At 36.9% G+C, this 27,226-nt stretch overlaps 3 protein-coding genes across 4 annotated transcripts in view; 2 read left to right on the forward strand and 1 right to left on the reverse strand.

The window, feature by feature from the left end:
- The window catches only part of LOC127419433 (ras GTPase-activating protein 1-like), an 84,547-nt gene extending 73,783 nt beyond the window's left edge, over nt 1-10,764 (forward strand). Inside the window, exons 19-26 of one of the 2 annotated variants that reach the window (XM_051660819.1) lie at nt 968-1,083; nt 1,670-1,756; nt 1,835-1,902; nt 3,358-3,446; nt 3,571-3,648; nt 3,749-3,883; nt 5,780-5,859; nt 8,385-10,764. In XM_051660819.1, the coding sequence (XP_051516779.1) occupies nt 968-1,083; nt 1,670-1,756; nt 1,835-1,902; nt 3,358-3,446; nt 3,571-3,648; nt 3,749-3,883; nt 5,780-5,859; nt 8,385-8,433 (702 nt within the window). In that variant the 3' untranslated portion in view covers nt 8,434-10,764. Of the gene's footprint in view, nt 1-967; nt 1,084-1,669; nt 1,757-1,834; nt 1,903-3,357; nt 3,447-3,570; nt 3,649-3,748; nt 3,884-5,779; nt 6,665-8,384 lie in introns of those variants that run through there. The other variant, XM_051660826.1, reaches the window with a different exon arrangement.
- Nucleotides 6,976-19,875, reverse strand: ccnh (cyclin H). Its single transcript, XM_051660845.1, has 10 exons — nt 19,733-19,875; nt 19,390-19,520; nt 19,159-19,281; nt 19,011-19,084; nt 18,717-18,927; nt 13,311-13,474; nt 13,157-13,227; nt 12,610-12,712; nt 7,261-7,324; nt 6,976-7,175 (listed from the first exon to the last, which is right to left on the reverse strand). The coding sequence occupies exons 2-10, from the start codon at nt 19,504-19,506 to the stop codon at nt 7,143-7,145; spliced, it is 960 nt and encodes a 319-aa protein (XP_051516805.1). The 5' UTR covers nt 19,507-19,520; nt 19,733-19,875; the 3' UTR covers nt 6,976-7,142.
- Nucleotides 19,876-19,880: 5 nt separating this feature from the next.
- LOC127419445 (uncharacterized) lies at nt 19,881-23,558 on the forward strand. The gene has a single exon (XM_051660836.1). The coding sequence runs from the start codon at nt 19,919-19,921 to the stop codon at nt 22,058-22,060; it is 2,142 nt and encodes a 713-aa protein (XP_051516796.1). The 5' UTR covers nt 19,881-19,918; the 3' UTR covers nt 22,061-23,558.
- Nucleotides 23,559-27,226: the final 3,668 nt, after the last annotated feature.

Raw genomic sequence — 27,226 nt, forward strand, 5'->3', positions numbered from 1 at the left:
TGATTTGGAAAGACACGCACCTGTCTATATAAGATCTCACAGCTGAAAATGCATATCAGAGCAAAAACCAAGCCATGAGGTCAAAGGAACTGCCTGCAAAGCTCAGAGACAGGATTGTGTCGAGGCACAGATCTGGGGAAGGCTACAAAAATATTTCGGCTGCATTGAAGGTTCCCAAGAGCACATTGGCCTATATAATTCTTAAATGGAAGAAGTTTGGAACAATACATAAGTTTTAATGAATTAGTGTATTTAAACATCATTTTGATGGTAAAATTGAAATAAACTTTAAATGGAATTCAGAAAGGAACAACAACAAAAAAAAATGGGTATCGGCGAGTACCGAAAATGGAGTATCGGTACTCATTCTAAAAAATATCGGGATATCCCTAGTAAGAAATTACTTGCGGTTTAGAGCACGCAGGTAAAAATGCTCTGACGAACGTTCAGCCGGAGATGCCTTATGTCTGGATGTGCGAGCATGTCAGACAGTTCTGGGAGGTAATAGTAGCTGATAATTTTGATGACTTGGACATCTCAGAATGACCAGAGCAACGTTTGAGATAATATGCAATGATATTGGTCTGCTGGTAAGTCCAGTTATGAGCGAAGTATTCTGTCACACGACATCGCATTACTTTTTGATGTACATCTAGGAATTTATTTTGTAAATGTGTTTCGTAATTTACACGCATGCCTTTCTACAAAATACAAATTTATCCACCTCAAGAGAGCAAATTATTATTTGGAAATGTAAAAGTACACGAATGGAAGCCCAGCTGTTGTCCTGATGTGTTGTGTTTAGTGTGTCTGAGCCAAAAACAGAAGCGTGATGTTTTCTCTAACGCTCTTGACTTGAGCAAATTTTCTTTTAGCAAGTTTTTGTTGGATAGTGATTTGACTGAACTAGCAGTAAGAAGCCTCAATCCTTTACCCTTGTGAAGTGTTTTCTGGTCTCCCTCAATAGCTGAACCCATCTAAACTGGAGAAGAATGAGGACGTTAATCTGAATCTAGCTCATCTGCTCAACATCCTGTCGGAGCTGGTGGAGAAGATCTTCATGGCTGCTGAGATATTGCCTCAGTAAGCACAACAGCACACCATCCTATACTGTCCTATCAGTACTGTAGCCCAAAATGTATATGGGTACTTCACGTAAAATGCTTAAGTTGACATGTCCTGTGGTGTAATGGCTATACTTGATCTAAAACTGCATTTTGTAATTCTTTATCATTATTATATATTCAGCTTGACTACACATAATCTTTGTACTTGTTAAAATTCATTTGTCACACCACAGGACCATTTAAAGTGAACTTTTGAAGGCAAAAATCTCCAAAAATGGTGAAGAACTTGTTGTGAGACTCAAGATATATGCATTCCATTATACATTTATATATATATATATATATATATATAAGTCCTGTTATGCAGAAAAAACAATTGATATATATTATCTGTAAGCTACCCATATATACCACCCTGTTCAAGAAGTTCTAAATAGATTGTACACCCTTTCTTTACGATACAAAAATGTAAATCCATGTTGTTCTGTTTGTATAACCCTGTTAATATGGTTCTACATTATTATACAGTCCCAGTGTTGATTATTTTGTTCTACTGTCAAGCTTTGCCCTGAAGCTGCACTGTTATGTCTCCCCCCTCTAAGGACCCTGAGGTACATTTACGGCTGTCTGCAGAAGTCTGTGCAGCAGAAATGGCCCATCAACACTACAATGAGGACCAGAGTTGTGAGGTAACACATTGTCAAGCTGCCTTCGTGTATGTCTACAGATGAACATGTTGCAAAACATTTTTTGTGTCTGTCCTCCAGTGGTTTTGTCTTCTTGAGGCTCATCTGCCCTGCTATTCTCAACCCCAGAATGTTCAATATCATCGCTGGTGAGTGAACAGCCTGCATCACAAGCTTCCTCTGCCAGATAATACACATTTTTACCCATACCCATATTTCATTCTGCAGCTGTAAGAGCTTCAGCCTGACAAAAAAAAAGCACTTAACGTCCAGATGTGTAAAGAATAAACATTAAGTGACTCAAAGTAGGCAGGTGTTGCACAGTGTTAATTTCGGCCAAAAAATTACATTGACTTTTTTTTTTTTTTTTTTTTGTCAAAATGAAAAATGTAAAGATTGTAATTTAAAGGTAGTTTACAAAAATATGACAAGACAAGAATAAAACTAGAAGATATTATCAATGCATGAACAATGTTTTTCCAAAAATATAATCTAAAATAATATAGTTTATTTAATCTTAGTATGGTTATCCAGTCTTAGTAACTTTTAAAAAGAAGATGATACTTTATTAAAGGGATAGTTCACCCAAAAATGAAAATTCTCTCATCATTTACTCACCCTCATGCCATCCCAGATGTGTGTGACATTCTTTCTTCTGCAGAACACAAACAAAGATTTCAGCTCTGTAGGTCCAATGCAAATGAATGGTGATCAGGCCTTTTGAAGCTCCAAAAATGAGACAAAGTCACCATAGAAGTAATCCATAAGACTCCATTGGTTTAATCAATGTCTTTTGAAGCGATCCAATTGGTTTTGGTGAGAACAGACCAAAACATAACTTTTTTTTTTCCTCACTGTACATCTTGACAGCGGTCTCCTTGATTATGATTTCAAGCTTAGTTTCACGTCCTATAGCGCCATCTAGTGCTTTGTGCAAGCGTCAAGCACTAGGAAGTTTAATCAAGCTTGATTAGGCAATCATGATCGTGCCTAGAGACAGCAATGGCAAGATGTAAAGTAAAAAGATATATTTTGGTCTGTTCTCACCCAAAACCAACTGGATCGCTTCAGAACACTAAACCACTGGAGTCATATGGATGAATCTTTTTGGAGCTTCATAGGCCTGATCAACATTCACTTGCGTTGAAAGGATCTACAGAGCTAAAATATTCTTCTAAAAAACATTGGTGTTTAGCAGAAGTTAAACACATCTGGGATGGCTTGAGGGTGAGTAAATGATGAGAGCATTTTCATTTTTTGGTGACTATTCCTTTAAAAGCCTATTATTTTGGGAGACCAGGTTCAAGCAAAGTATTTATGTCTCAGTTCATTACAGGGTGCTCAAAGCTACTACCTACAAGCTGCATAGAGGTTATTATGTTGATTTTTAAAATTACTAAATGTTCAAATACATTTTTGAAAATGTTTGGTCTGCTACACTCAAATTTTGCACATTTCGTCAATTACAATTTTACTACTTTTGACAAATTTATGTGGCATTTTGTTAAAAATACTTGTATAAAATATAAGATTAACAGACAAATAAATGACTAAATTAAGAAAAAAACTGGGTTAACATTTTTCGTACTGAAAATGTCTTGCAGACCCTCCATCCACCACAGCAGGTCGGACGCTCACCTTGGTAGCCAAGTCTGTGCAGAATTTGGCCAACCTTGTGGAATTTGGTGCTAAGGTATTTTAATTTCCATGATGTATTAGAAAATGAGCTATTCACATAGGCGTCAAAAGTTACTATGCACACTAATGTAATGGCGGTGATATTGAGATGCATTTATTATAATGCATTTGTGTTGCAGGAGCCCTACATGGAGGGAGTGAATCCTTTCATCAAGAACAACAAAGAAAGGATGATCATGTTTCTGGATGAGCTGGGGGTAAACTGCCAACATCCATTTTTAAACAGGCATGGGTTGCCTGCAGCTCAGATGTGTGAAGTAGGTTTCTAAGAACATTTTCTCTGTACTCTTTCTCCAGAATGTTCATGATCTCCCGGAATCTACGGAGCACTTTAGGACAGATTTGTCCCGTGACCTGGCTGCCCTGCATGAGATCTGTGCTACTCATTCTGACGAACTCCGCACCCTCAGCAACGAGAGAGGAGCACAGCAGGTAGGTTTGCCTAGTGATACAGATTAAGAAATATTACAATACACTGAACAAACACGAGCTCTGTAGCTACATAGACAGGAACTCAATACAAACGAGAGGAATGACGAAATACTCTAATATATGTAACTGTAACAAATGTAACAATGTAACAAAATAGATACATACAGTGGTGTGAAAAAGTGTTTGCCCCTTCCTGATTTCTTATTTTTTGTATGTTTGTCACACTTAAATGTTTCAGATCATCAAACAAGTTTAAATATTAGTCAAAGATAACACAAGTAAACACAAAATGCAGTTTTTAAATGAAGGTTGTTATTATTAAGGGAAAACAAAATTCAAACCTACATGGCCCTGTGTGAAAAAATGATTGCCCCCTAAACCTAATAACTGGTTGGGCCACCCTTAGCAGCAACAACTGCAATCAAGTGTTTGCGATAACTTGCAATGAGTCTTTTACAGCGCTGTGGAGGAATTTTGGCCCACTCATCTTTGCAGAATTGTTGTAATTCAGCCACAATGGAGGGTTTTCGAGCATGAACTGCCTTTTTAAGGTCATGCCACAGCATCTCAATAGGATTCAGGTCAGGACTTTGACTAGGCCACTCCAAAGTCTTCATTTTGTTTTTCTTCAGCCATTCAGAGGTGGATTTGCTGGTGTGTTTTGGATCATTGTCCTGCTGCAGAACCCAAGTTCGCTTCAGCTTGAGGTCACGAACAGATGGCAGGACATTCTCCTTCAGGATTTTTTGGTAGACAGCAGAATTCATGGTTCCATTTATCACAGCAAGTCTTCCAGGTCCTGAAGCAGCAAAACAGCCCCAGACCATCACACTACCACCACCATATTTTACTGCTGGTATGATGTTCTTTTTCTGAAATGCGGTGTTACTTTTACGCCAGATGTAATGGGACACACACCTTCCAAAAAGTTCAACTTTTGTCGCGTCAGTCCACAGAGTATTTTCCCAAAAGTCTTGGGGATCATCAAGATGTTTTCTGGCAAAAATGAGATGAGCCTTAATGTTCTTTTTGCTCAGCAGTGGTTTTCGTCTTGGAACTCTGCCATGCAGGCCATTTTTGCCCAGTCTCTTTCTTATGGTGGAGTCATGAACACTGACCTTAACTGAGGCAAGTGAGGCCTGCAGTTCTTTGGATGTTGTTGTGGGGTCTTTTGTGACCTCTTGGATGAGTCGTCGCTGCGCTCTTGGGGTAATTTTGGTTGGCCGGCCACTCCTGGGAAGGTTCACTACTGTTCCATGTTTTCGCCATTTGTGGATAATGGCTCTCACTGTGGTTCTCTGGAGTCCCAAAGCTTTAGAAATGGCTTTATAACCTTTTCCAGACTGATAGATCTCAATTACTTTCTTTCTCATTTGTTCCTGAATTTCTTTGGATCTTGGCATGATGTCTAGCTTTTGAAGATCTTTTGGTCTACTTCACTTTGTCAGGCAGGTCCTATTTAAGTGATTTCTTGATTGAGAACAGGTGTGGCAGTAATCAGGTCTGGGTGTGGCTAGAGAAATTGAACTCAGGTGTGATAAACCACAGTTAAGTTATGTTTTAACAGGTGGGGCAAACACTTTTTCACACAGGGCCATGTAGGTTTGGATTTTGTTTTCCCTTAATAATAACAACCTTCATTTAAAAACTGCATTTTGTGTTTACTTGTGTTATCCTTGACTAATATTTAAACTTGTTTGATGATCTGAAACATTTAAGTGTGACAAACATGCAAAAAAATAAGAAATCAGGAAGGGGGCAAACACTTTTTCACACCACTGTAGTTAAATAGTTACACTCTGTTTTACATCAAAACTGAGTAATTCTCTTGTGCAGAAAAACATATTTGGTGATGCAAAAATTTTAACGATTTTGCCGCTTCGCCTCTTTCCGCAGCATGTGTTGAAGAAGCTGCTGGCCATCACTGAGCTCCTCCAGCAGAAACAGGTGCACTACGCCCTGTCCAACAGCAACAGGTAGTTCTACCTCCACCTATTTGTCTGTCATCTTGTCTCCATGGAGTAGCCAATGGGACCCCAGCATGCTCCATCTTCATCAACATCTCCCGCCCTCCCCATATCTCCCATCACCCCTTTTTCCTCTGCCTCATTGTCTGTGCCACGAGAACTATGCAAACAGCTGGACCCCAATGACTTTTATAATTATTCTCCCAGATCATTCAGTTGGACTGTTCTCAGTATCTTGGGTACACAGCAATCTAACAAACGGGTCTAGCTAATGACCCACAACGTCCACAGAACCATGTTTTTAAATACAAGTTGCCAAAGTGCATCTCTGTCTGCTTGATCTGAAACTGAACTGACACAAGGTTGCAGTGATCTTTCTCTATAACTGGATTGAGCTATAATGCTTTTTATACTGTAATTTGTTACTGATTTACATGGCTATATATATATATATATATATATATATGCAAAATGTGCTCAGACTAGTGTTGTTTGTCCTTTTATCCTGTTCCGTTTAGTTTGAATTGTGCCGTTGACTGGATTGTTTTTCTTTTTATCATCCTCAGAGTATGATTATATCAGAACAAATAAATTCTCTTGCTGGAATCATGAGTATATAATTTGAGGTAACCTGATTTGTTTTCCATATTGTACAATATTTTTGATTGGTTGAGTCTTTCCTGAAACAAATTCAAAGCCAGACATGTTCTCAGGAAAAAAGTTAACAGGTTAAAGATGTTTACAGTAGTAAAATGTATAATAGTACAGATTGTATCAGGAATGCATGCACTTATTAAACATGTTTTATAAAGTACTGACTGACGTGTGTGTGTCTCAGATCAGCCTGTGAAAACAGCAATTGTGCCACAAGGTATTCTAGGGTTTTGTTGACATTGTGTGATTAGAAAAAAACTAAAATTTATCATTTTTAACTATTTTTTTTTTTAGGTGACTCTGTAATAGGTGTATTATAAAACACCTTGACATGCACGTTTAAGTCAAATTGTTGCTGCAATTTTCAGTTGCAGGCTTAACACCCAATGGATTTTAACTGCTAAATCCAAAGGTCCTCCTTGAGCTTGGAGCATATAAAACTTGACAATTGAAATATATATATAAAAAAAAAACTTGTACTATTATATTTTATTTTCAATGAAGAAAAAGGTTCACATGACAACTTATTTTTGCTGAAATATTTACAATCTGGATTATGAATGCATCCTCTGTCAGTGAACTCTGTTCATGAAATAGCAATGTTGCTGCTTTAAAAAACGAACGGAGAAAGCGTCTTGTCACAATGCGTCCAAATCCTCATCGGTCCACTCCTGCAGAATAGAAATTCATAAGATTCCAGTGGCAAACATCCAGAGGATTTTGCATCTGAGGACATAATATTCAGTTCTAACTTACTTCTTCAGTAACCATCTGCCTTTTCACAACATGATCGTCATCTTCATATCCGTGTTTTCTTTTCCTGGATGACATGGACAGAGGAAAGTGTACATCAGAGCACCATACACCATTCTCATCAAAAGACTACATTCATTTAGTGACTGTCTTTGGCGATCCATCACTCTCACAGACATCCAAGCATGCAAGCTAGAGCATCACTGTAGCTCATAACTGTAGTTATAGGTCATATGTGTGTAGTTTGTTAATGTCTGTGTCAGTTTGTTGTAGTTTAACAAAGTATTTAAAGGTATTGTGAATAAGATAGAAATCGAATCAATTTAATCAACAAAAAAAAAATAAAAAATTGTGAACAGTTTAAAACAGGACAAGCTTACTCATTAGCATGTAGCACATTATTTAAATTTAAAGGAACGTTACAACTTCAATACAAGTGAAACTGTCAAAATCATTGGTGACATGTTGATTAAATGAGCCAAAGTTGTATTTACATAATGCACATACTGTACAATGGAAGTCTATAGAGCGAGACATTTCAATGAGATAAAATGTCACAGAGTTACAGATTTAAAAATGTAGCAAAAAAGAAATGTTAACATGAGCATTAAATACAACATTGTTGTACAGAAGAATTAATATATGCACTAACAAAAATACAAGCTGGACATTTCTGCTTTAAACCCTCTGGAATGCTTTGCCCCATAGACTTCAGTTGTAAGAGCATTTCTGTGAATAGTGATTTTTGCTTATTCAACCAAAATCCCAACAACAATCAGAAAAAGTGAAGATTTGGTAACCTAAAACAAACTGGGGACTCTTTAAATATATATATATATAACCGATAGTTCCAAAAAGCAAATATCAGCACTGATTTATTGGTAAAACATATATCTACCTCTAGTCAAAATTGTCTGTGGTTAAACCACAGCTGCTGTCAATAGAGCTTAATTTGTTTTAAACTGGAACATTCTTTTAATACGTCTGTAATCAATGAGATGCTAATGTCTAACATCAACACAACACTTCTGAAAGAGCCTGAAATTCATTTATGGCTCACCACCAATCCCTAAAAATGTGTATAATCCAGAAAGGTTACCATCCTTGAATTGTTCTTTATTTTGCAGAAGTGAATGTACCTTTATGGCTGTAGCCACCACTATCCAGGTCCTCTGAAACAAATGATTGATAGCAAAGACAGCAAGACCCATTCTACCCAGATGACAAGGACTGCATCTGGATGTGTGAACCACTGACTTAAGGTCTCCAATCACATATGTGTTGAAGTTCTGCTCGGACTCAACAAAATGCCAAACAGGAATTCAACAAAAAGACTGGAAAACTTGAATTTGCAGATGAACCATCAAATCTATGGATCGAGACATTAATTCTGTGTAGATTATCTCCTGAATCTTCCTACACTGCAAATCATGATACTCCAAGAAAACATAACTGTCATCCAAATGTTCAAGAATAAATCAGAAATGCTCCATGGCTCCTCATTGAAAAGCCCCAAACACTTCATGGAGACTGCTGCAAAATCAACTTGGAACAATACCACCGTCGATGATGGTCAAGCCATCAGCAGTTAACAGACCTGGGAGCCGTCAACTAGATTGACATCTGCAGCCTACAAGAACTTCCAAATTGCATAGCTCTTGACCGTCAGAGAAGCAAGATGCACTTATGGTGCAAGCCTTAAGAAACCATCTACACTTCATTTTACTGCACAACCTCATCCTGTTTTCAACTGCGGTTTCAGGTGCAGGAAGGCTTAGATCCTACAGATTGCAACTGATTCCTGTCTTACCTTCTGGGCTGCTTTGCCTGACAAGATGATGCTGCGTCCTGGCTTTTATCTCTTTTATCTGTTTGTATGTGATACACGAGCAGATCAGTGAGACAGATTCAATTTTGGAGGGTAGATTACAAGATTGTGGTACCTACTGCTTGGTGCATGCATCTACTTAACCTGCCCCCCATTCTTCCACCTAACCTACAACTCCAACAAACTTAAGCTCAACTAAATTCTGTTGCTTTACTCCAGAATTGTTTGAATAGATTTTGGGCTTCCTGATTGCTTGTGTTAGAGAAATAATAAAAACCATCAAGACCTATTGACTATCAAATTACATTAAATAGTTTAATATCAGCCTGATTCTGTTTAGCAGATCTGCTCAATTTTATTTGTGGATTATTATTATTCCCCGAATCATCATCGTTTCAAAACTTGACTATACGGTTCAAGTAATGCTTTCAATTTATTAGATAATTCTACAATGTCTTTTTTTAAATCAATTTTACAGCTAGTACCATTGTTCTGTTCTCGTTGATCCCCTTTCAAAAAAGTACTATGGCTGAACCAGTGATGTTGTCAGATGGCAATACCATGGTACTTTTAAATATGTACATGTCCAAAAAATGCGGTATTACTATTGTGCAATGCCCCCCGCCAAATAAAAAAATAAATAAAAAATAATAAAAAAATAATAATAATAATACAGTTTTGGTTTGTGGTTTGTATATTCACTACCACTGTCATGAAAAGGCTCACCTTGTATTTGGTTTCACGTTTTTGTTTTTTTCTGCCAGCTGTAGTGGGAGACTAAGTACATTTGGCTGCATTTTATGACCCAGCAAATATGTGAAGCAGCATCACATAGATGCAACAGATGATTTGAAAACAAAATTTTTCAGGTAATTCATGTATTTTTATTTTTCTATTTTGTACTTAAAAAACACGACTTTTGATTCTTAGATATGAAACACCAAGTGACTGACCTGTCTGAATAAAACTTCCTATCATTAGTTTTGTGTGGTTTTTAAATCAGTTCGTACAGATGCTTCGAAGTTAAATTCAAGGACTATACTCGAGATGTCAATAAAACAAATTCTTTTTGTTCATTTTAAATACAAATATTTTAACCATTCAGTTCATTTATTTTTATAAAACACCACTTATTACAAGTACAACAATAAGCATCTTTTAACTACATATTCTCACAGTAACAGTTCTTGGTTCATTCATGATGAAATTGATGTGCAGTTGTTGTGTGCTCCCTTAAAACGCACTTCGCTTTCCAACAAAAGTGAATAACTGGGTCTGTAAACAGTAGTCCATATGACTCATGTGCTGTGTTCCATGTTTTCTAAAGTCACACAACAGATTTATGTGAGGAACTGACCGAAATTGCAAATGGGTCATTCTCAAAAAAATGTTGACTTTCCAACTTACAAAATATTGAAATTTTCCATTCAGTTCAGTTTTTTGCCTATAAACACTGAGGGTAAATATTTTGTAACATGTTGACATTAATTTTTATTCATAAAGGACAACTTGGCTGTTGTTCTTTTATTATTTAATTTTGTTTCAGGAACGAAGAGGGTTAAATGGGTTACACCACCACATTTTGAGGGTTCAATGGGGTACAACACCAAATATTTTTGTGTGAAAATATTAGTTAAAATGTGAATAACTTTTTAACATGCTGGGAAAAATCACTATATGCATATTTAAGCAGCCTCTGAACTTAAACCTTAATTATTTTCTACAACTTTTTGTATTTAAAAAAAGGTTAAAACATTTTTTTTTTTTTTTTATAAAGGTTTTAACTGATTTTATGGCATTGGTTTTATCAAAGGACAAACATTATTTTTCAATTATTTAAATTATTAATAATAATTTTGTTTTGCTTTTTTGCACACTTGTTCGGCGTTGCACTAATGCTTTTATTAAAAATAAGTACAAAATAAACACTCAAATAAATTTACATAGAAGTGGTGTATCAGATGATTTTTTTCAGGCAATTAACAATTTCAAATATATTTTCTAAAAAATTTGCAAGACAGAGTCAAGCCATTTCATATCATTAAAGGTTAGGTTATAGAATTATAAAAAAAAAAAATATATATATATATATATATATATTTATTTTATTTATTTATTTTTTCACTATTTGAAAGCTTTTTCATGACTAAAAAAGTCAAGGGACATGTTTGTCAACATATTTTGATATTGACCCAAATGTTGTCAGAAATAACATATTTTGTGAGACACAAAGCTTTCTTTACAGAAGGGGGCACTAGACGGCTCACAAAACTGAATCCTCCATTGATCTGCATTCAAATCATTCAAAACGTTTTACATCTCATAATTTTTTCACTCTGGAGAGTAAATTGTAATTAAAACTGTTAGTTGCAAGGATTCATACTTGTTAAATCCGCAACAGCAGTATTTATAAAATATATATTTTTTAAATCCTCCAGTAACAATTGATTGTGATTGACCCATTCTGAACAGCGCTGCCAAAAGTAACAGGTGCCACGTGACAGTGCCGTCTATGCACTGCCAGCTTCAGCAGTGGTCTAGTGGTCTGTCGTCGTGTTTTTCCGAAAATAAATAAATACATTTCATTTATTAAATTAAGCAACGTATTTTAAGATTTTCTATAATTCAAGAACCTCTTGGTAAAAATTGCTATTTTCAAGGGTTTTCCAGGACTTAAATTTGAAAAAGCCAAATTCAAGTATTTCAAGCACTTCAAGTGCCTTGTACGAACCCTGCAGGAAGTTAAAGCTCAGTCGCAAATGGGTCTTCCAAATGGACAATGACCCCAAGCATACCTACAAAGTTGTGGCAAAATGGCTTAAGGACAACAAAGTCAAGGTATTGGAGTGGCCATCACAAAGCCCTGATCTCAATCCGATAGAAAATTTGTGGGCAGAACTGAAAAAGAGTGTGCTACAAACCTGACTCAGTTACACCAGTTCTGTCTGGAGGAATGGGCCAAAATTCCAGCAACTTGTGGAAGGCTACCCAAAACGTTTGACCCAAGTTAAACAATTTAAAGGCAATGCTACCAAAAACTAAAAAAGTGTATGTAAACTTCTGACCCAATGGGAATGTGATGAAAGAAATAAAAGCTGAAATATATAATTCTCTCTGCTATTATTCTGACATTTCACATTCTTAAAATAAAGTAGTGATCCTAACTGACCTAAGACAGGGAAAGTTTTCTACGATTAAATGTCAGGAATTGTGAAAAGCTGAGTTCAAATGTATTTGGTTGAGGTGTATGTAAACTTCTGACTTCAACTGTACATTTCATTTATTAAATGATTTAAGCAACGTATTTTAAGATTCTATAATTCAAGAACTTTGTAAGCATCTCTTGGTAAAAATGGCTATTTTTAAGGGTTTTCCAGGACTTAAATTTGAAAAAGCCAAATTAAAGTATCTCAAGCACCTGGTACGAACCCTGTAAATAGACGCTTTACTCTGTCCAAAACTGTAAGTACTTTGCAATCATAATTTGCCCCCAGCTTTTGGTTTGTTTTTGGGACTGTACTCACAAGTTTAAGGCAAATTCAGCATGAATCCTTTCCAGCTTCTGTTTGCAGGTATTGACCTCCTCAGCTTTGGGAAGCTCATACGCTTTAATAAGACCCGTTATTCCTATAATAAAGACACAATCAGAACATTTAATGTTTAACTATACAGTCATGTGGAATGGAATTTTAGACCAATGAGATTTCACTGTCGGTGGGGCTACCCAGCACGATGCAACACACATAGAAAGTTTAAACCATGTGACCATCTACATGTCCTGTTGAGGCTGGTCAGATTAACATGTATACATGCTGGATGAAGCCAAGCTACAATCACATTATCTAGGTCTGTTAATCCGACTTTACAAAATCAAACTAGTAGACTTTCAGTTGGACTTAAGCAATTACACAATCTTTAATAAACAAAACTTTTTTTGATAAAATTATAGGGTACTTATTACCAGACAAACCCACTTAAGATCCGAGATCTTATGAGTGTTTCTAAGTTATTCATCTCTTATCTACTGACATTTTAACAGTTTGCCTGAAGGTAAAAGAAAAAAATACTTACGTCTCATTGAATCATACATCTTTGAGAGGGTCTCTTTGTCCTCCTTAAGCCCCATGCATTCAGTCAAATATCTGTAAATGTCAAAGAAACATTTTCATCATCCTGAAGTCTTCACTGTCAGACTCTTTGAATGCTGAAGGATTGATAAACCTACGCCTCCATCTTGAGGCCAGCACGTGCAGCACTGTTGAGGACGGCGGTGAGGGCAATCTTAGATGGAGAGAAGAGAAGCCCTGCATCTGTCATTGCTGCTCTGTTGAGAAAGTCTTCAGCGCTCTTTCTCAACACCTCTGGGTTCTCCAACAATGGGTATCTGGTCTGAGAAATAAACCATGCACTAAAATGATCCATTTAGTAACATGCACTGATCCTTTCACAAAAACATAATTCAGCTGGAGTAACTAAGTAAACCTACCTTTTTAAGCAGCACTCTAAAATACTTGATTCTGATTAGTCAATCACATCTAGGGCTGCACGATTATGACAAAAATCATAATTGTTGACTATTTCCCTTTAAGGGTTCATGACATGAGGAATACAAATTTCCTTGATTTCTTGACACACAAGAAGTTATTGTACTAGAAAAACATACTGTAAGTTTCAGAACTGAAAACCTCCTTAATAGAAAAAGAGCATTTATATAAACAAAGCTGCAAAAACATCTCGTTTGGAATTCGTGGAACTTGTGACGTCACAAGGACCAAATACATCTGCATATGCAACACATATTTTTCCGTCATTGCACCCTTGGCCTCACCCACTGGTGCTCAGTCAGTCACACAGGTGAAGAGGAGAGAGATGGACCTGTCATGGGAGATTGATCCTAAGTGGACTAACACAGGACACCTTCATGTGCCTGTCTGGATTTAAATGTTTTTCTACATAAACGTACACTAGACAAATGGCTTTGACCATTATCGTACAAATCGTGCCACTTTTAAAAGACGCAATGTCAAGTTATAACTCTAACAAGGATCCCCATTGTGTTTCACTCAGCTGCGCGGTCTTTGTGTTGTGCTGATTTGAAGACGTCCTGGACTGTATTTGCACCCATCTGTGCAATTTTTAATTGTTGCTCTTTTGTAAACATACACTTATTGGACATCTTTGGTCGTTTTGATGCATTTCCGGCAATGTGCGCTGCGTTTTAAGAGCAGTACAAACGCAACTTTCAAAAACGAATCTCATTCTGCTGCTGCCACCAACTGGGAGAAACACATGCAGTCCTGTGTGTAAACAAACACGGATAATGAGAGATGTGAAGACCAGCGTCTCTACTTTGGCCTGTTAAAGCCAGTTGAAGCACCCAACATCACCGTGGATTGTATTACATTTGAGTATTCAGAAGATTTCAGTGTGAATTGCTTGTGAAACAGTCACAATATGATTCAAGCTTTGCAAGGGAAATGTTACTGAAAAATGGGGCAGTTAAAATTGGACTATTGGATGAAAAAGTAATTAATTTCATTCATGAATATTTCATATGTCATGACTGATAATTTATGCTGAGCTTGAGTGAACAGTTTGATACATTCAGATGAATTGTGTTGGGTGTACGTTATGCGTTAACCCTGAAATGTAGTTTTAATGTTGTGTGGAGTTGGTTTTCTTCGGATTGCATTTCAAATATGCCTGTACTTGAAGGGCTGCATGATGCTAGCCAATCACAACAGTGGGCATTTACACTGAAGTCTTAAAGGGCCATACAGCTTAAAACCTAATGTTGCAGCCAGAGGGCCAGAGAAAGGGTGGAAAATTATTATATACATGTAAGAATAAATCATTACTGTTTGGTGCAAAAAAAAAAAAAAAACAAAAAAAAAACTTTACTAACATTCTAAGTGGACCTCAGGGAAGATAATACAAATACTTATTTGGAGAATATCAAATGCATGCCATATTCTTTATGTTGGCTACACATCCAAAAAAAGAACTGTGTTCCTGAATGACTTTATTGCTTTTTCATACATCAGTAAATTAAGACTAGTTACCTAAAGTCAACTTTACATTGCCCCTTTCATAAGTATAAAAACAAAGCTGTTAATAAATCATACACAGAAACGAGCAATGTCTCTGATTGATTAAAATGATCAACCACTGCAAAAACATACATTAAATAAAAAATTTAATAGAAAAGTTTGACGCAACTTGAGTAGCAGGGGCGGTTCTAGACCATTTTGACTGGGAAGGGTGGGGCCAGGTGTGCTTGTAGGGGGGCAACTGTATTATACCTTAAAGGGGACCTATTATGCAAAATTCACTTTAACATGGTGTTTGAACATAAATGTGAGTCGGCAGTGTGTGTACACAACCACCCTACAATGTTAAAAGTACACCCACTCCTCTTTCTTATATTTCTATTAATCAAAAACAGTGTCTCAAAATGACTGGTTTTCGTATCCGCTCTAAAGTGACGTCACTTTAGAGCAGACCATGCCCACGACTGGTGACGGACTCCACCCTATTATCATAGGATAATTTTTTCCGTGCTGGAGCAGCTACGATGAGAAGAATAATGTCTCAGCTTCGTAAGCGTCATAAGTGTTCTGTTGTTGGCTGTAAAAGTGAACATAAGAGTCTTCACGTACTCCCGGCATCAGAGCCACTGAAGACGCAGTGGACAGGTTTTGTTTTTGAAGAAAATGTTCCCCTAAACATACCAAAATTTGTGTATGTTTGTGCAAATCATTTTACACTGGACTGCTTTGTGAATGAGGGTCAATATAAAGCAGGATTTTCAAAAAATTTGACAAGCATGGATCAGTACCAACTGTTCATGTTCCAGCTTTATATCTTGAAGGTGTAAGTATCGCACTTTATATTATGTGAATGTTTGCAAATCGCCTTTCCGAATGTGTTTGTTAGCTGATTCCACGGCTAATGCAGCTAAAGTTAACATTGTCTCTGATTGTATTCACGGAGACCAGAGCTATGTTGTTACAGCTTGTTTGCACATGACGTCACGTCACTGCGTTGCTGTGGCGTGAGATGCAGATGGAGGGCAGGAAGTGATTTTCAACATAAGAAGCACTATCACAAACTCAAAATGCCTATGTTTTGCGTCGTTTACTCTGCAGCATTGTTCTCTCTCTACCGGTTAGTTGCGCATATGCTTTTTATTCTTGTGCCTGTCCCAACACTACCAATATTAATCTGAATATATTATGAGGTATGTAATGAGTTTAGAGTATAAGAGCCTTTCTCACTAAAGTAAGGCATTTATTTGGCCTTTGGTGGGGTGGTTTATAAGGGTTCCAATTTCATGTTTTTAAGTGCATTCATAATAAATTTGCCATTGCAGGTGCAGTGTGGCCCTGTATAATGCTAGCTGCTGTTTCTTCACATCTGTTGCTGAGTGTTGTTTCAGAGTCACTTCATTGTTTGTTTTGCCAAACTTGTTGCACAATAGACCTTTTTCACAGACTGTGGTGACGCGTTTCCGCAATTTTTTTTATACGATATATTTTTTAAATATTGAGTGTACATTTATAACATTACGCTTTGTGTTATATTACCCTGGAATTAGTTTTAAAAAAATTAGTTACCACAGCTGCGAGGGTGTTTCAATTACAGCTTCTGAGAGAGTGACAGTAAATTTGGCATCTTCTCCCATCTGACTGTCTTAATCTACCTCTCTCTATTTTATTCCTTTTCTGGAAAGTCATTCAAAAGTAAGAGTAGGTTTTTTATTTTGATCTTGGAGCAAATAGGTAAGTGAAAATAATATTTGCTGTGATCTCTCATTCACTTCCATTCACCGCTGTCGAAGTTTACTCTGCAATCGTTTACTTCTGCGTTCCAAAACCCGGAGTGTGAAAAAGGTCTATATTTGTCTTGTTTATGCATTGTACAGAGCAAAACACTAAATTAAAAGACAGTGTATAAATAACGTAAGTGTGTACTGTATGTTGTTCCAGAATTGAAATCCGACCGCTGCACACACAAAAAATATTTTAATGAATGCTTGCCAAATAAGAGCGATCTCTAACAAGTTGGGCTCAGGTGCATTCAATAAGGCAGAACATCAGCTCCAGATCGGATTTCATGATAATAACGTGGGAAATTGCACTATAAAAGTAACACTTACATTTACACCAACATGTACTGTATAATCCACATTAAGTAGAACTGAAACTGGAGCTGGCAGGTCCAAAGATGCGAAACTAACGCTTATCTCTAGAAGTTGTTGGCTCTTCGTTCGTTTGACATTTGGTTTCTCCTACCCGAGCTCTCTAGAGCCGACAATTTTACAAAGATATCATTAGCACAAGTAGGTTAAGGAATATATGACTATATCATACAGGCATGAAATATTGAACTCAAATGGTCAACACTTGCTGTAGCTGGAGAATTATGCCTAAAAATGCTCTGATGGGCTTTCAGTGCTTGTACGGGACCGTCTGAAAATTCCACCCACAGCACAAAAACGGAGGAGGTGTCCCAAGTATTTATTCATTCATTAATTAAATTAAAGTGCAAGTTGTGCATACAATTTACAATCTTTAGAATATGTAAATGTTTTTTAATAAGTGTTTAAGACAGAACATCCAAGGCAGTTGTATTAAACACTTGGACACCAGTGACGTATTAGCAGTGTATGGACCTTTCAAATGATCTCTTATAAACCATAAGCGAATATTTAATCAATATCGAACTTAAATTAAACTTTACCCTGCTCAATATTATTATGCAGTCATAATGCATTAATGTTTTGTTTAAATATAATTAGTTTGGTCTATTTATTATGATGTGGGGTCACTAAACTCCCAGTGGGATGGAAAATGAGAATACCAATCTTACCATTGTGTCCCCCCATCTGTCCCTGTTGAGTAGACCTACATGGACTGTCTGCTATAACTGACACTTTCCATGATAAGTTAATTGTAATCTTGATTATTTATTCGATTAAATGTGCAGCCCTAATTGCAGTGTTTATTTATATTTTTATATAATGAACATTAAACTGTTTAATTGACCATTGTCCCAGGTAAACGATTCCCCACTGGTTGTGCTAGTTTAAACTCTCTCGAATCATTCCATTGTCTCTAATCTCACATAAAAAAAAAAAAATTTTTTTTTAACTTGATCAATATTTCATGACCATTTATTTACATATGTGGCAAACAGTTTTGTAATAAACAGGATACGCAGCAGCGATAAAAACTAATGAGCAGTGAAAAAGGTGAGAAAGTCATAGCAGGTGTCCCAGATGTATAATTTCTGTTAATTTGTTTGTTGTATTTAAACCTTTTTTTTATTTAAGTGTTTAAGCTTAAAGAAAACGTTTCAAGTGATTTTAATAAGGAAAATTTCACCAAACAATTTGGGCAAATCAGCTTCAGAAAAGGTGACTTTAGCTGAAAGGTGAGTAGTCTGCATCCCTGATACGCAGTCAGCCAGTCATTATTGCAAAATAAACCCCTTCAGTTTGGTCCAGATCACCCTGTCTAGGATTATTTAGCAATAATGTCCGTCTGAACAAATTAGTGACCTTCCCAAGATGTTGAGAACAACTGTCAGCAAGCAGAAGTTGAGTTCAACGGAGTTAAATCTGACTCACCTTCAAGTCAATAAAAAAGCCCTCCAAGGGTCGATATGGATTGTGAACCACCAGATGGAAATTGAGCTGCTGGATAAGGAGCAGTTCATACTCCAGAATCTGTTCCAGAGCCCTCTCCTGTCCCGCAGGGCTTTCCTGAAGGTTCCCCACAAACTGAGTGCTGGACACATTAAACTCATCCACTTTACAGGACAGATATGCACATGTCAACCTGCAAAGGTAAGAAGGGAATGAAAGTCAGAACTTGAAAGTCTCATATAATGCATGATCTTATAATGCACAGATTCCACTTACATTATTGTCCGAGGATGATACTCCATTAAAGAGTTGTTCAAATAGAATCGTCGAAAATACATACAAGCTGTGCCCTGAAAGATGAATGCAGGATTAAAAACACCAACAAGCAAGGGGGGGGGGTATGTATAGATCTGATATTGATTACCACAACAGATTTTGGCATTGCAGGCTTGAACATGGTGCAAAAATCTAGCAATCTCTTCTCATAGTGTCTGAAAAGCACTTTCTCTTCCCGTTCATTGAGAAACATGGATTCATTTATTCCAGGCTGAAAAACAAGGTACACTTGTGAGGATCGAACACTTATAAAACAATTAGTGAACTCAATTAGTAAATTCAATAGTCAAAAGATTAGGGTTCAGTTGCTGTTACTTACTTTTGCACTGGACAGGGCTTTCGAGCAGAACTTCTGATTTGCCTCTAGTCTTAATTTTTCTAAGGTTTCCTCATTATCAAAAGTCCAGAATTTCTTCTGAGAGCTGTTGTGAAACATGGTCGCGAATAAGGCTGTGAATGGAACAATACATTCATAAGTGTGATCAGGCATTAAGCAGCTTTAAAGTCAGTGTGACAAAACTGCGAATATATTCTGACATCTGACTGCTTCACAAGTGCTCAAATTAGTGTGGCGAATTACCGAGGACGCCAACTAAAGCAATGCTTTCAAATCTCATCAAAACCAGATATCATCTTTAAAGTTAAATAGTTCAATCTCACACCTCCTGGGCACACTGTGACAGTTCTGTCTGTCTTAAATCAATTTTGGCCGAATCAACGTCAAACGTATTTCAAAAAAAATCCTCTGCGCATCTTTGTTTCATCAGTGTTTTCAAACGTTGCGAGAATTCGTCGCACGTGGTTCACGCCACTTGGCGCTTTACTGATGACGTTTTAAAAAAGAAAATATGGCCACAAGGAAATATACCCGTAGAACAATTCAAGAAAAAGAGAGTCTTCTCGAGAAATATGAGCAACTTTCTCAAACAATGTCCCAAAGCGCTGCAGCACGTCTGCTAAATGTTTCACCAGCCCTGCTTCAGTACTGGCGTCTCCGGAATACAAGTGTTAAAAAAGAGGAGTGTTACTTGAATTGGACTGCTGCTGCTGCTGCTGCTGAATCTGACAAAACGCATCAGCTCGAGGCTGCACTCTGGATGTGGATCGATACATCGCGTGAAAACGGTATTGCCGTCGACGATGTTATGATTTGTGAAAAAGCGACTCAAGTGTCTGAAAAAGTGGGGTTCTATAATTTCTCGGCGAGCACAAAGTGGTTGACAGACTTTAAAATCAGAGAGACAGCAATAAGAGAGATGTTCCAAATCAAACGAAAAGAGGGCAACGACCGAAGCAATTCATCAGAAGAGTCCTCATCTGACAATAATGTGGTGGTGCGGTTTGAAAAACCAACGCCAAAACAAAAATTTACATGCACAAGGACGCATGAAATTGAAGCTGCTCTCTGGAGGTGGGTCGATAATGCTCGTGAGAAAGGTATAACGCTAGATGATTTAATGATTCGCAGAAAAGCGCCTCAAGTGGCCGCACAGATGGGTTTCCATAACTTCAGGGCGAACACTGATTGGTTTACACGCTTCAAAGCCCGGGAGGCATCAATACGAGCGACTTTCCACATGGACCAAGACCAGGGCGAAGACATGAATAATCCACCAGAAGAGCCCAAATCAGACAATGAGGAGGCGTTAAACTTTGTACCAGGGGTGGGTTTTGCATTTTCAAAGACGCCATATGTTGAAGCTGCACTCTGGAATTGGATCGATAGCTCACGTGAAAAAGGTATAGAAGTAAATGATTCAATGATTCGTTCCAAAGCGATTCGGTTGGCTAAGGCGATGGGTTTTCGAAACTTCAGGGCAAAGAGAGACTGGTTTGCACGCTTTAAAACCCGAGAAGCATTAATACGAGAGACGTTCCACGTTGACCGAAAAGAGGGCGACAACAGCCAGAATAATCCACCAGAAGTGCCCGAATCTGAAAATGTAAAGGCAGTGAATTTAGTACCACGTCCAGGGATAAATCTAGTATTCGCAAAGACACCACACGTTGAAGCTGCACTCTGGAGGTGGATCGATAGCTCACGTGAAAATGGTATCATCGTAAATGATTCAATGATTCGTTCAAAAGCGACCCGGTTGGCTCGGGCGATGGGTTTCCGAAACTTCAGGGCAAAGAGCAACTGGTTCGCACACTTTAAAACCAGGGAGACATTAATACGAGAGACGTTCCATATAGATCGAAAAGAGGGCAACGACAGCCAGAATGGTCCACCAGAAGAGCCCATATCTGAAAAAGAGGATGTGGTAAATGTAGTTCCAGGGATAAATTTTGCATTCGCAAAGACGCCACACGTTGAAGCTGCACTCTGGACGTGGATCGATCGCTCACGGGAAAATGGTATCATCGTAAATGATTCAATGATACGTTCAAAAGCATCTCGGTTGGCTAAGGCGATGGGTTTCCGAAACTTCAGGGCAAGGAGCAACTGGTTGACACGATTTAAAACCCGTGAGGGAGTAATTCGAGAGATGTTCCACATCAACCGGGAAGAGGGCGAAAGTCGACATAATCCATCACAAGACCCCGAATTTGACAACAAGGCTGTAACGGTCCTGAGAATCAAAACGGAAGTGAAAACTGAAAGTGAAAACTCTGATTACGAAATGTTTGAACGAACTGAATTCGAAAGTGAATCAGATCTTACGAGTGTAACTGAACAATCCGACGACATGAGCGTAACTGAACAAAACAATGACGAAAGTGAACAAGGCGGAGGGATAACGCAATTGATTTTTCCAAAACATGAATCGATCGAACTTACCTTGCACACATCTGACATCGACGGGACTTCACATTCTGTCACCGTTCCATCATTGTCGCAAATGAAGGAGGCAATGAAAACTTTGTCGACAGGTTTACTCTGCAGAGGATTTTGTAACTTTAAACTTCTTCAACAGTTTGAAGAAGAGGTTGATAATGTTGTGAGGAAATCAATGGCCCTGGAAACACAAAACATTTTTCAAGTCTAATCGTGGGCTTAAAGGGATACTTTCCCCAAAGATTAAAATTATTTCATCACTTAATCACCCTCATGCCATCCCAGATGTGTATGACTTTCTTTCTTCTGCAGAACACAAAAAAAGATTTTTAGAAGAATATTTCTGCTCTGTAGATCCTCACAATGCAAGTGAACGGTGACCAAAACCTTGAAGCTCAAAAAGCACTTAAAGACAGAATAAAAGTAATGCATAAGACCCCAGTGGTTAAATCCATGACTTCTGAAGCGATCCAATCGATTTTTGATGAGAACAGATAAAAATGTAACTCCTTTTTCACTTTACAACTTGTCATTGCAGTCTCTAGGCGATCATGATTTCTAGTTCGATTACACTTCCTAGAGCTTGACGCATGCATAGAGCATTAGATAGTGCTAGAAAGTTTAATAGAGCTTGAAATCATGATCACCAAGTAGACTACAGATGTCAAGTTTTATAGTGAAAATGTAGTTACATTTTGGTCTGTTCTCACCCAAAACTGATTGGATCACTTCAGAAGACATTGATTAACCCTCCTATTGTCTTAAGAAACTGCACCCTCCATTTGTCCTTCGGGTCATTTTTTACCTTTATTGAAAACCATTCAAACTGCATAAACTCTTGATTTGCGTACAATGGCACTAAAGACCCCCCCTTAACGAAAATCTGTTTTGTTGTGGTCCAAAAGTGTATAATCATAGGGGAAAAGAATATTTACTGGATATTAATGGAGTAACGTAAGTTTTAAATACTTTTTTTTAAAGATACAATTTTTTGCAAGTGTTGACCAAGGATGTCTCAATTTATGTTTATTTCACTTTTGGAATTTTATAATATGTTAACTATATTACAATAATTTCTGATTTATTCTGCTTTTAGCAAATCAACAGTGTACATTTTACAGTTACAATTTTAGTATACTGTATGCCTGTTTCACAAATGAATCTCTTATTACCTTTTCCAGCAGTCAACATGGGCCCAATTTGCACGTCCATTGCAACAAATCCATTCCTTCCCACTAATGTCAAACAATTTGTTGCAGTGTTACAGGGGTTTAGGAAGGTGCCGTAATAGTTATTTCTCCCATCTAATGTTTTAGGAGAAAATGACATCCAAATTTGGGGGGCCCCATTGTACCCTGTCATATAAAATCACGTAAGTAAACTTATTCACTAACATATTAACTATTCAAAACTGTTAAAAAAAAAAGAAGAAAAAAAAAACTCTCTATTTGTGTACATGTGCTTGTGTGCACAAACCCCATTTGAGAGGAAAGTATGCGATTTTTTTGGGAAAGATGCAGTACCCAGTGGAGCAGATGAGGGGGGATACATTTGAAAAAATTTGAAATATTTTAAAGTCAAATTTGATTCATAGATGTACAAAAAAAAAAATGTTGTATAACAAGAAAATCCAAAGGGGAAATGTTACAACTGGTTCTTAACATACGGGTCAAAATTGACCCAAAGACAAATAAATATATATATATATATATACATATACAGGGTTGGGAGGGTTACTTTTGAAATGTATTCCACTACAGATTACAGAATACATGCTGTAAAATGTAATTTGTAACATATTCCGTTAGATTACTCAAGGTCAGTAACATATTCTAAATACTTTGGATTACTTCAACAGTGGTAGATTTTTTTCACTTGTTTTGACTATAAAAACTCTGCCAGCACAGTAAGACAAAATACATGGTAAAAATACATTCTATGAAAAACATAAATATCTTATGCAGTGTTGTTTCTAAAACAAGATCAATCAAATTGATCTTGTTTTAAGGATTTTTAGATATTTTTACAGGAAAACAATACAAAAATTATTATCAAGAATATGATTTTTGCCCTAATATCAAAGGTCTTACTAGAAAAAAAGAAATGATGATCTAATGTGAATTTTCTTGATAAAAAAATATGATCGTGCCTGGTAACATGTGCATGTAAAATGACTAGAAATAGCATTTTAGCTAGCGTAAAGCTGACAGTTTACACAAGGTTTATTTCTATTTCTTGTGCTCCAAACTTACTTCAAACTTACTTCTCTGTCTGCTCGTATGAATGTAACACATCATAAGAAAGTGTTTCACCGCTGTTCAAATGCACTTTGGATCACATCATTTATATGTATAAATGTTTTCCATCTGAAAGGACTAAATATTAAATGAAACAAATGACAATAAAATGCAAAGTAATCTCTTCAGTAATCAAAATACTTTTTGAATGTAACTATTCTAATTACCAATGATTTAAATTGAAACTGTAGTGAAATACAGTTACTTATATTTTACTTATATAATCCCGTTACATGTATTCTGTTACTCCCCAACACTGTATATGTATATGTATATGTATATGTATATATATATATATATATATATATATATATATATATATATATATATATATTTCTCTTAATTAATTTTATACAAAAATAGATTTTCTTTTTTCTTTTGTTTGTTTTGATGGTCTTGACAAAGTCACAACGTTTGGTTCCAGTGCCAAAAAATATGTAGTATAAGGTACATGAAATGACCCTAAGACAATAGGAGGGTTAAACCACTGGAGTCATATGGATTACATTTTGTTGCGTTTATGTGCTTTTTGGAGCTTCAAAGTTCAAGTCATCATTCACTTGTATTGTATGGGCCTAAAGAGCTGAGATATTTTTCTAACAATCTGTATTTGTGTTCTGTAGAAGAAAGTCATACACATCTGGGATGGCATGAGTGTGAGTAAATGATGAGAGAATTTTCATTTTTGGGTGAATTCTCCCTTTAAAGATCCAAGTACACAGTGAATATCACTGTCCGGTCGTTCATTTCAGCACATGGATGCTATCTGTCAGTACCGGTATCTTAGATTTAAGGACATAGTTATGGTTACAGATAGACTTTTTCTAAGGAATCATATTTAAGTGACATTCGTTCCTGAGTGTTGAACCTTTATGTTGTTTCTAAAGGCTTTACAAAAAGAAATTCCCTGGCACAGTTCGTTTGGTACAGTTGCCATACGCTCTCTTTCATATGGCCACATGGGGGCGCCAAGTTTTTATAGTACATTCATGTTTCAAATGTATGTAGTATACAAGTAGCCTATTATTTTTAATCCAGCTTTATCATTAATGTGTATCACTTTATTAAGATTCTTCATTTTAGATATCGTTCTAGGGTTCAACTTCATTTTGCGAAAAGAGAACATTTGAATCGTGTATATCTATCCTAATATTTGGTAATATTACCAAAGCTGTTAATAAAGAATACCGTGTTGTTGACACGTCCCTTCTCTCTTTTCAAACCAAATAACCATAAAAACGCAACATATTTGCTTTTTAAAAGCAGATCAAGCCACTGAAGCCTTTAGCTGCAAGACAGAATAAAATACCAACCTCCTATTTGAGTAGCACTGTGTAACCTAATTTGCATAAACATTTAATGCCCTTGTATTCGGCGTGATCCATTAATTTGCATATACCCACCATGGCACTTATTTTTCCTGTGTGCTGTGCTACCATGAAGCGATAACAGCCTGCACAAAACAGAATCAAAAGGTGAGTATTTATTACCTTTTAATACTTTCTAGACTGTTAAATGCTTGTAGGGATCTTGTCAGAATGTGGCTACAATTACTATCATGTATGAGTGCTCTGTCATTGTGCGGATTGCATAAACATGATATTTCGTTGCATTATTGATGAGATCCCAACTCTGTTGTAGATATAGACAGCTGGAAAGTGGTGCATCTTGAGTGTATTGTCTACACCAAAAGTGATGTCAAATATAAAACTAAATATATCTCTATTACGACAGCTGTTTAGATTATTATCAAGTGCGTTAGTCGAATTAAACCTCACGTAGCACAGATTTGGACAGAGAGACTAGCACCATTCTGCTGCCGTGGAAGGGTCTGAATCCATCAGAGGTCATTTGCATGATCTATTTGTCATGCAGCAGCTGATTTCTGGTGTCAGCACTGCCTTCAGCCCACAAAGGCTGGCTTTGGGTGGCCAAGGATTTACAGCTTGACATTTTGTCTGTATTAGTTTTAAATAGAGATGGAGAAGAGAAAGGTGTCAGTGGTTTTATTCCTAAAATCTAAATAGATTCTGTCAGATGACTTTGGGTATTGTTAAAACCAGGTCTGTTGGCTTGTAGTTGTGTCTGAGAAAAGTCAAATGGATGAGACCTCAGTTTATATACCTGTCAATATTTCTGCTTTATAATTTCAACAAATGATACATGCTGATGGTTATGAATAAATCAATGTCCAGGCTTGGCAGCGATAGAAATGACTGTTGCTATGATAAACAACTGTCACTGTGCATCCCGACACCCTTAATATGCAAGAAAGAAGTCGAAGATTATTGTGCTGATGCACCTTGTTGATCTTTGAGCATATAAATAAGGCTCTAATAAACTTGTTATATTGCATTCGGGCTGAAACATGTTTTATGCAGATATTGAAAGTATGTTTCGGTGACTCAGGTCATCTAGAAGGAGTGATGCAGTGGCATTGACCATATGCATATTTCTGTTATACCAGATTTCAGAAAGCTCTTTCATTGGGAGCAGAGGCAATGCTAAGCCCTGGAAAAGCTTCAGTAGATTTTACTTGCATATTGCCAGTCAACATTACCCATGAAAATGATCGTCTATAGGTTACAAGTACTACATAATAGCTCATACATATTGCGAGAACATCCGTTTTGACAATCTGTTGTGGCCCTTCTTAACAACTGACAACTCATCAACATAATTTCATCTCTGAATCTACAGAACCTGGACTCACTCAGTTTGGTACAATATATTAGAGAATGTTATGTAAATGTGTTAAATTATGTAAATGCGTACCCTATAGTAGGCCTATTTCTCAGCCACTCTAGTGCAATATCTTAGACATCCTTTGTATGTACACTAGTACATTACTAGTTGTCTTTTGATACACGTTTTGTACATTTTCTTACAGCAAATAGTCCAGTGTTGAATTAACTCCCACAGAGTTGATTTCAACACTTTTTCAGGGTTTATTTAGCTCCACACTCCTTAGAGTTAAATGAACACTTTCAAAATAGTTAAACATTTAACACTATGCCAGAGTTCCTTCTTTAACTCGTAAAACAGAGTTAAAGTAACACTAAGGGATTAGACAAATAACA

Source organism: Myxocyprinus asiaticus, chromosome 3 (assembly GCF_019703515.2).
Source record: "Myxocyprinus asiaticus isolate MX2 ecotype Aquarium Trade chromosome 3, UBuf_Myxa_2, whole genome shotgun sequence".
Taxonomy (NCBI): Eukaryota; Metazoa; Chordata; class Actinopteri; order Cypriniformes; family Catostomidae; genus Myxocyprinus; species Myxocyprinus asiaticus.

Bases quoted from the DNA above. Each gene is read 5' to 3' on its own strand.
- ccnh (XM_051660845.1), bottom strand. From the start codon at position 19,506: ATGTTTCACAACAGCTCTCAGAAGAAATTCTGGACTTTTGATAATGAG. The intron at 19,085-19,158 runs GTAATCAATATC...TTCATCTTTCAG, and splicing joins CAATGCCAAAATCTGTTGTG to GGCACAGCTTGTATGTATTT. The intron at 13,475-18,716 runs GTGAGTCAGATT...TTTATTTCTCAG, and splicing joins GCTTTTTTATTGACTTGAAG to ACCAGATACCCATTGTTGGA.
- LOC127419445 (XM_051660836.1), top strand. From the start codon at position 19,919: ATGGCCACAAGGAAATATACCCGTAGAACAATTCAAGAAAAAGAGAGT.